The sequence below is a fragment of the Anneissia japonica genome, unplaced genomic scaffold (assembly GCF_011630105.1).
Source record: "Anneissia japonica isolate Jap-2015-1 unplaced genomic scaffold, ASM1163010v1 scaffold496_len188431_cov159, whole genome shotgun sequence".
NCBI classification, from domain to species: domain Eukaryota; kingdom Metazoa; phylum Echinodermata; class Crinoidea; order Comatulida; family Comatulidae; genus Anneissia; species Anneissia japonica.
This window is the reverse complement of record NW_022710991.1, coordinates 167,981-176,447: the sequence shown is the minus strand read 5'-3', so window position 1 is coordinate 176,447 and position 8,467 is coordinate 167,981. Positions and strand designations below refer to the sequence as shown.

The 8,467-nt window shown below is 41.3% G+C and overlaps 1 protein-coding gene across 1 annotated transcript; it reads right to left on the bottom strand.

Annotated features, from left to right (window-relative positions):
• Positions 1-2,426: 2,426 nt before the first annotated feature.
• On the bottom strand, positions 2,427-2,873 carry LOC117107206. The gene has a single exon (XM_033248812.1). The coding sequence runs from the start codon at positions 2,871-2,873 to the stop codon at positions 2,427-2,429; it is 447 nt and encodes a 148-aa protein (XP_033104703.1).
• Positions 2,874-8,467: the final 5,594 nt, after the last annotated feature.

Genomic DNA, 8,467 nt, shown 5'->3' with positions numbered 1-8,467 from the left:
AGCTTGTGTCGCCCAGTGAATGCCATTCTCTGTAATAAGACCTTCTGACCGATTGCTAAATCTGTGGATGTTACTCTGTGATCATGCCTCTTCTTGTTGTATGCAGCAGCATTATTTAGGTTTTGTTTGGCAAGCTCGTTCATCTTGGCCAGCTCGTTCATCTTGGCCATAGCAGTTGCTTGTTCCTGTATGTAATCTTCATCCCAATCCTGTTTTGTGTTTGGTAATAATTGATCCACTGGCAGTGTTGGTTCTCTACCATACAGCAATCGATAAGGCGAATATCCTGTTGACTTGTGAGGAGTTGTATTGTATATAAATACTAAGTGAAATATCATTTCAGGCCATTTCTTTCTGTCTGTCGGCTCTATGGATCTAATCATCTGACATAGTGTGCTATTGAAGCGTTCGACCTGGCCATTTCCTTCAGGATGGTACGGGGTTGTCCTCGATTTATTTATCCCATAAAGACTACATAGCTGCTTAATTAGTCTCCCTTCGAAATCCCTACCTCTATCAGAATGTATCCGACTTGGGGTGCCATGATGTGCAAACCAATGGTCTCTTAGTGCCTTAGCCACAACAATTGCTGTCTGGTCCTTGCATGGTACGGCCTGTGCGTATTTAGTGAAGACATTCGTCATCACAAGCACGTCCTCGTAGCCACCCCTTCCACGGTCTAACTTCAAAAAGTCAATGGCTAAAATGTCCAATGGTCGAAATGCCAGTAGATGGCGCATGGGTGTTCTCAGTGTAGGAGTTGAGGTTTTACTTACAGTGCAGTTGAAACATTTCCTTATATATTGCTTTACATCTCTCTGTAACCCTGGCCAAAAACATCTGGTACGTAAAAGACTAAGCGTCCTACCAACACCTTGGTGACCCCATTTGTTGTGTGTACAGTCCAGGATTGTCTCACGTAGACTCTTCGGCACCAGGAGTTGAAGTACCTCTTCCCCATTAACAGAAGTCTTTCTGTATAACACACCTTGTCGTCTCTCTAAACAATTCCACTCTTTAAGATAACACTTCACCTCGGATATTTCTGATGGAATAGCCTCTCCTGGTTTCCATTTCTGGTCTAGGCATTTTCTGACAATCATCAGACTCTCGTCATTAGCTTGTAACTTGTTAAGTTGATCTAGACTAAAGGATGGGAGAATACATCGTTCAACCGTCTGGTTATCTCTTGTTACTTCTTGTAAACCACAGTTTTCTACCATTGATTTAGGTACTATCGGAACAGTGGGCTGCTCGTACAAATACTGTCTGCACATCTACCACAGTGTTACTGGGACATCTACTTAGAGCGTCAGCGCATTGATTTGACTTGCCGGTTCTGTATATCACTTCAAGATCAAATGCTGCCAGCTGCGCCACCCACCTCTGCTCTGTTGCACCAAGCTTGGATGTGTTTAAGTAAGCAAGCGGGTTATGATCAGTTAATACTATGGTATGGCCACCTAACAAGTAGTCTCTAAACTTGTCTGTTATCGCCCACTTCAATGATAGCAGTTCTAACTTGTAACTTGAATGACTTACATAGTTTCTTTCAGGACCACGAAGGCCCCGACTCGCATAAGCAATTGGGTGTAGATGTCCTTTCTCGTCTCGTTGACCTAAGCATGCCCCGATTCCCTTCATTGAAGCATCAACCTCTACAACAAAATCTTTTTTGAAATCCGGGTAAATAAGAACAGGTGTTGATGTTAGCATTACCTTTAGATCATTGAAGGATCGTTCTGCCTCCTCACTCCATTCAAACTGTGTTGTAGACTTGGTCCGTTGGTATCTGTTACCCTTTCTACACGCGTCTTTAGTCTTGCCCAGTAATGTACCGTATGTAGCGGTGCTGTAATCTTAGCGAATCCATTTACGAACTTCCGGTAATAGGATGCTAGACCGAGGAATGATCTTAGTTCTTCGCAGTTATTAGGAGTAGGCCATGTCTTAATCTTTTCCACCTTGTCTGTGCCGACTCCTACACCTGCTGCTGATACTATGTGGCCTAAGTGATGTACCTCCCTCTGTAGAAATTTGCATTTTCTTCCCTTGAGTTTAAGACCGTACTTTCTTAACCGTTCCAATACTAGCTGCAGTCTGCTAATGTGCTCTTCTAGGGTAGATGAACACACCAATATATCGTCAAGATATATCACTACTTTAGACAGGTTCAAATCTCCAAATATGAGTTCCATAACTCTCTGGAACGTGCTCGGACTGTTTACTAGGCCTTGGGGCATTCGTAAGAACTCAAACAGTCCCCAGGGAACCCTGAACGCTGTCTTCTCTATGGATTCCTTTCCCATAGCGATTTGAAAGTAGCCGTTTGCCAGATCTAGAGATGAGAAATACTCTGCTCCACCTAGACTAGAGTGTTTCCTCAATTCTTGGAAGAGGGAATGAATCATGAACGGTCCTCATGTTTAATTGGCGATAGTCGATGCATAAGCGCATGGAGCCATCCTTCTTGCGAATTGGTACGACAGGACTTTAGACTTCTGAATGATGCCTTTATCCAACATCTCCTGTAGCAGTTGTTTCATTTCAGGAATTTGTGTAGGTGGGACCCTTCTATATGGTAAACGAATTGGTGCACCGTCTCTTGAGGTGATTTGGTGTGGTATCACATCACAACATCCTAGGTCCATATCATTCTCAGCGAATGCATCCTTATAGTTAAGCAGGAGATGAGTAATGCTGTTGGTCTCGCTTGACGTAAGCCCGTCCAATGACACACCATTCGGTAGTTCCCCTCGTTGGTACCCGTTGCTGGTCTGCTTATCAGTAGATTCTTTAATGTTGTGGTGTGACTTGTCTATTCCCGTACTTCTTGGCTTTGTTCCTGATTCTACTGCAACGTTTGCTACCATGACTTCCACAAATCCATCCTGTGGCTGAACTATCACTTCTTCTGTTAACTCTGCTTCTACTACAGATTTTCGCTACGATTGGCCACAGTTACATGAATCTTCGAACCTTGCATCTCGGTATTTTTTTTTATTTATTTATTTTTTTTATTTATTTATTTAGGCACACAATACATGTGCCAAGGATTGTCAATAGCGAAAATATCACTGTCCTACTTGTAGGTGACAATCCCTTACACAAGACAAACATACACACACGATGCTTTACTATGAGATTTAGGGAGTGGAATTGTTTTGGTCGTGAGAAAAAGTCCTGCAACTGGCAGGAATTGAACCCAGGACCCTGGGATTGGAAGGCAAGCATCTTAACCACCAAGCTATTCAACTCCACTATATAGCCTTCATATAACTCTACTGGACTTGGCGCTGACATCTTAGTTTGTAAGGACTAAAAGAATACCTTTACCCTTCCACCTGTTGGCATCTACCATCTCGCACTCTACTCGTCGGACAGTCAATGGGGGTACAACCTCTCTCTTATTGCCAGTTTTCAGTATGGCATTTACTGCTGGAGGTGTTCTTGTTGTAGCTCCTTCTCGTAGAACTTTTGAGACGAAATTCCATTCACCCATTCTTTCTAGACGGTTGTCTTGTAGCAAGACTCTTAATGCATTGCAACCTAGTATGACAGGATATTTGGAACGCCTTCTTTGTTGTGGGTCATCTCTTATGACTAAGAATGCAACTTCCTTAGAGACACCATACACTTCTACTGGAACACGAAGATACCCAACAATTGGTATACTAGTACCGGATACACCCATGACCTTAACAATACCATCGGTGTCATCTAAATTGCCAACGGATGACCGCAGTTGTTCTTCATAATAACTTAAGGGTATTAAGCTGGCTTCGGCACCGGTGTCCAGAATACAACTGGTACTTATCCCCTTGATCTTGACTATCGAGGTCGGGCTGCTTCCTATAACATCTAAGGGCAACTTCTGGGTTGAATCATCTTGGATGGTACGGATATTAACCCTGTCTTGATGAGTCCCGCTATTCGGTGCACTACTCACATGACCAGTCTTCTCATTAGGGCAGTCTCTACGATAGTGACCACTCTGCTTACATCCATAGCATTTAGGTCCTGATCTACAATCTCTCTTCAGGTGTCCAGGTTGATTACAGTTGTAACAAATCAATTTCTTACCGGTTGGTCCTTGATTTGGTCTTTTAACAGCTTGTACCACCTCCTGTAGAGCCTCTCTCAGCTGGGAGATTTCGTCCCGCATGCTGTTGATGATTGGTGATTCCGTACGTACAGCACCTACTTCGAACTCTCGCACTCTCACATGGCTTGTGGTTTGATCCATATCTTGAAAGAGCTCTAGTACTTCTGCCCGGAAGGTTTGAAAAGGCTGGTTGCCATTACCAATCATGCTTCGTCTTAACTCCCTCTGGACCTGTTTATCCGCAGCTCCTTTTACAAATTGCTCCTTCAAGGTTTTATCTTTCAGACTCCTTAAGGCCTCCCTCTCTACACCTTCAGCTGCTGCTTCCATCCGCTCGTACAACCTTAACAAAACACTGCTAAACTCGGCCAGACTTTCGTTGCTTCGTTGAGATCTGCTATATAACTCGCCACTCAGTGATTGGATGGATTCGCTTTTGCCAAATCTAACCTTCAATATATCTCAAACTTGGTTAAAATCGTCTCGGGCTGCTACACTGATTCACATAATTTCATCTTTAGCAGCTCCAGCTAAGTGAGCGACCAACACTTGAGCCTTCTCTCGACCCTGTAACCTATACAGACGGCTGTAATCTTCGAACTCCTCCAACCACTCTCTAATTGTTGGATCACCTGGATTCGTGGGAAGACCTCTGAATTTAGATAATTTTACAGCAGGCATTCCCCTAGGTGCAGATAGGTTTCTAAATGCTCCTGTCAAGGCAGCCACCATTGCCTCCAATCCAGGATTGGCTCCATCCTGTTCACCACCTGTAGCCATATTGTTAGATAAATGAAAAATAAAACAATACAACAATATGTGATTACAAATCTATGCTATAACACTTGTAACTCCCGCCTGAGTTGGGGGTCTTCTTTCTTCTTCCTGGTACTTGATTGACGTTCAGTTCTGCGCTGCGCTTCCACCGACGTATCCCACTTCTGACACCAGTTTGTCACGAATTCAGATTTCCTAGGATTAATGTGTATTTGTCAGGATACCACGCTAAATAATGGAAGTCCGACGCAACTTGTGTGGGTGATAAAATTCTTTATTCCTTGACTATGACGTCAAATCAGTGGACATCAGAATGGTGAAACGTGAATCAAATTATATACAAGACAAAGTAAGACAAGACCAGACCCCTGTAGATAAAAGGGGGAAGTAAACAAACAAAATTCATTACATCATTAATGATGCAGATCTTAACTATTAACTTCAGTTCACTGCTTAAACCTTTATAATCAACAAACATAATATATCAGAACCATATAATTGCATAAAGTACATCATCATCAAGTATAAAGTAAATAATGTAAATAACAAAATATCAAAGATCATCATAGCATAACAACAATATATCAAGGATTCATTATCATGGCAATCATATAATATAGCAGTCGGCTATCCTGACTTACCCAATCTTAGGTCATATACAAGTTTCTCAACAACTCTCTTAAACTCGTTACACCGTAACTGTTCCTTCTATACAGTAGGCTATAATCAAAAGAGTTTCTAATTACTTATCTAATAATTGACAACTGCAATTTGTTGTAATGTACTTCATAAATTAAAACATATTGTATATCGTAACCTCAAGATCTATGGGTGTCTCCATCTAAGTTTACAAAGAAGGCACCAACTGTATCTAGCATCAAGTAATAATCTAAAGTTCTGATTATCATCAGCGATAACAGCCTTGCATGTTTGTGGGACCAGCTTAGATATTGAGTTATTTGCCACCCGGAACCCGTATTCCAGACTGTACGAGTCCCCAGTGGCAAGGTATCGCAGGGTGATGGCCAGTCGCAATCCAGGATCAAGTGCCTTTCTCATTCTGGTATCCTGATTTCGGATCCTTGAGCCAACACGAACCAACATTTCCTGAAAAAGTTTAGGATCAATTTGCTGGAAGTTCCTAAATCCATGGTGGTCCTCCATTGCCATTTCCGACATAAAAAGCATCGTATTGTCCATGCAAAGACCTGCGCATTAACCAGGGTCTAGTCCAAAAACGCCTTTTTCTTGCCTTCATCCTTCCCCTACGTTGGCTCCTAGCAACTTAAACCGCCGCAATTGCAGCATTTATAATTATTTCATCTTCTAGGAGCACCAAAGTATTTCTGTTGGCTTCACTCCGTCATATTTCACTTTCCGATTGGTGCTATGCAAACCGCCTTTCGCGTAGAGGCTTTATTTTTGCTTCTTTTTAGCGACTTCGTGGGCTTTAAATAACCATTTCGGCTGTTCCCCTCCACCCGGTAAAAAGAAAGCTGGATATTTATAGACTCATCCCATATAAAATATATTCCCATTGGATAAAAATAATTTCCCGTCAAAACACTAATTTCCATACGAATGAACAATCCTGTCTAGGCATTATGCCCACGAAAATACTAAGCTTTGGTTGCCTTCCGTGAACATGAGTTTATTAAATCAAGGACTTCTAACTGTTACCAGGATAGAAAGCTGGCTGGTCTAAGCATGGTCTAAGCCGTCTAACCTGAATAGCTTTACGCGTGGCATTGTTATGCTAATGAACCAGATAAGCATAATCTGCACATGCTCAGGAGTATCTAATGCGTTGAAATCTGTGGAAGTTGCTGAGTTGAATTTTTAATTAAAATAAAAAATATTGGCGTTTGTGATTAATACATTTTAATTTTATATAGTTAAGTAGTAAGTATATGAATAGTTTTAATGCACTAGTTAGTTGATAACTTCAATCTAATTTGTTTTGGGTCTTTTTTGGCATTTGTATAAGCGGTTAAAATGGCCTAGGCCTGGGCTATATCATGTTTATTATAATACTGTACTACAAAACAAAATCACATCAATTTAAAATCAAATTTGTTAAAATGCTTGCATTATATCTTAACTAGCAGGTGATTTTATTGGTAGATTATTTTGTTTTGAAGTATGTAAGTATGGTCAATTTGCATGCCAAATAAAATTAGTACCCCTATTTTGCATTGTCTCACCATACCGTAATTCTAGGCTAGGCCTAGATATACACCTAGACGATACGCAGTCTGGCTAAGGAAAGTTTTGTTTCCCTTTTACGGGTTGATTAAGTCATTACTTCAATTGACCCAGAGGTGACAGAACTAGGGGGTGCTGTGTTATGGAGAGTAATGTGTAACCGGAAATGGTCTGCAGTCAGTTGGTTGTTACCATGCGCCAGTGATGTTGGAGTATATTATATAATAGTACAGCAAGATGAAACTATTACGTAGGCCAAATGAATAAAGTTCGGAGTTATAAGAGACAGTTGTCGGGTAGTGAAATGATTATTGTACATTTTAAGCGCTAGCTAAATTCATAAGTGTAAGCTAAATTACGGTGATTAATTTAATTAGCGAAGATATGGAGACAATTATTTTGTATTCCCCTCTTGGAAAGAGGGGATGGAAATGCTTTGTGAAAATGAGTACACCGCGGTACTCATTTTCACAAAGAAATACACACAACTGGTTAACTAACAATAATGCCAACGTTACAAGAACACCTAGGAAGAAAGGTGCAATCACGTTGTTGCCTAGCAAACGTCTGTACTGTATGGGAAGGAGGTGTGAGTCGCTACTGATGTACTGTGTAGCGGGGGACGATGAGGCATAATAATAAGACTATAGGCCTAGGCCCAGGCCTAACTAGACAGTGCAATAATATGTGATAGAAAGTACACTTTCGAAAGAAATATATTAAAATAAGAAACAAAAAACAAATAACTAACAATAATTCAGTTGCAGAGGTACCCTGTTTAAGTACTATACAATTCTAACAATGCGGCTCTTGTAGCCCTAGCTAGGGCAAAGCATCCATGTGCAAAGCAGTAGTGTTTGTTTATCCATGAAAAAAGCATGCCAGAAAGGTTTGCCATACCAGGAAAAGGTGACGTAAGCTAGCTTATGACGTATGCATGCCAACTATATTGTGAGTGTGACGTCACCAAAAAATGAATGTTTTCTATTATAACCAAAATATTAATAACTACAAGGTTTCTGGGCGTAAATTCTCTTAATAATTAAGGGTTGCACAATCTCCTTGCCATACACATTACAGCTCCCACTGACGTCTCAGTCGAGAACTACGGGTAGCTGAAATTTTTCTCGTAAATCTGACTACGAAACCATATCGAAATTTCACGTTCCACTTTTGGCCCTGAGTTGTGCTTCGCACTCAACGCTGAGGGCGGCGTTCCGGGAACCCTGCGTCCAGTGAGCGATTTTTTTTTCCGTACGAAACATTTACATGAAACTTCACTCGGGCCATCTCGGATTGACTCGAGTGAGTACGATACGAGGAACAAGATCAGACACTTCGCAATGTCGTGACGCTCGAGTTTTACTATTACTGTATAGC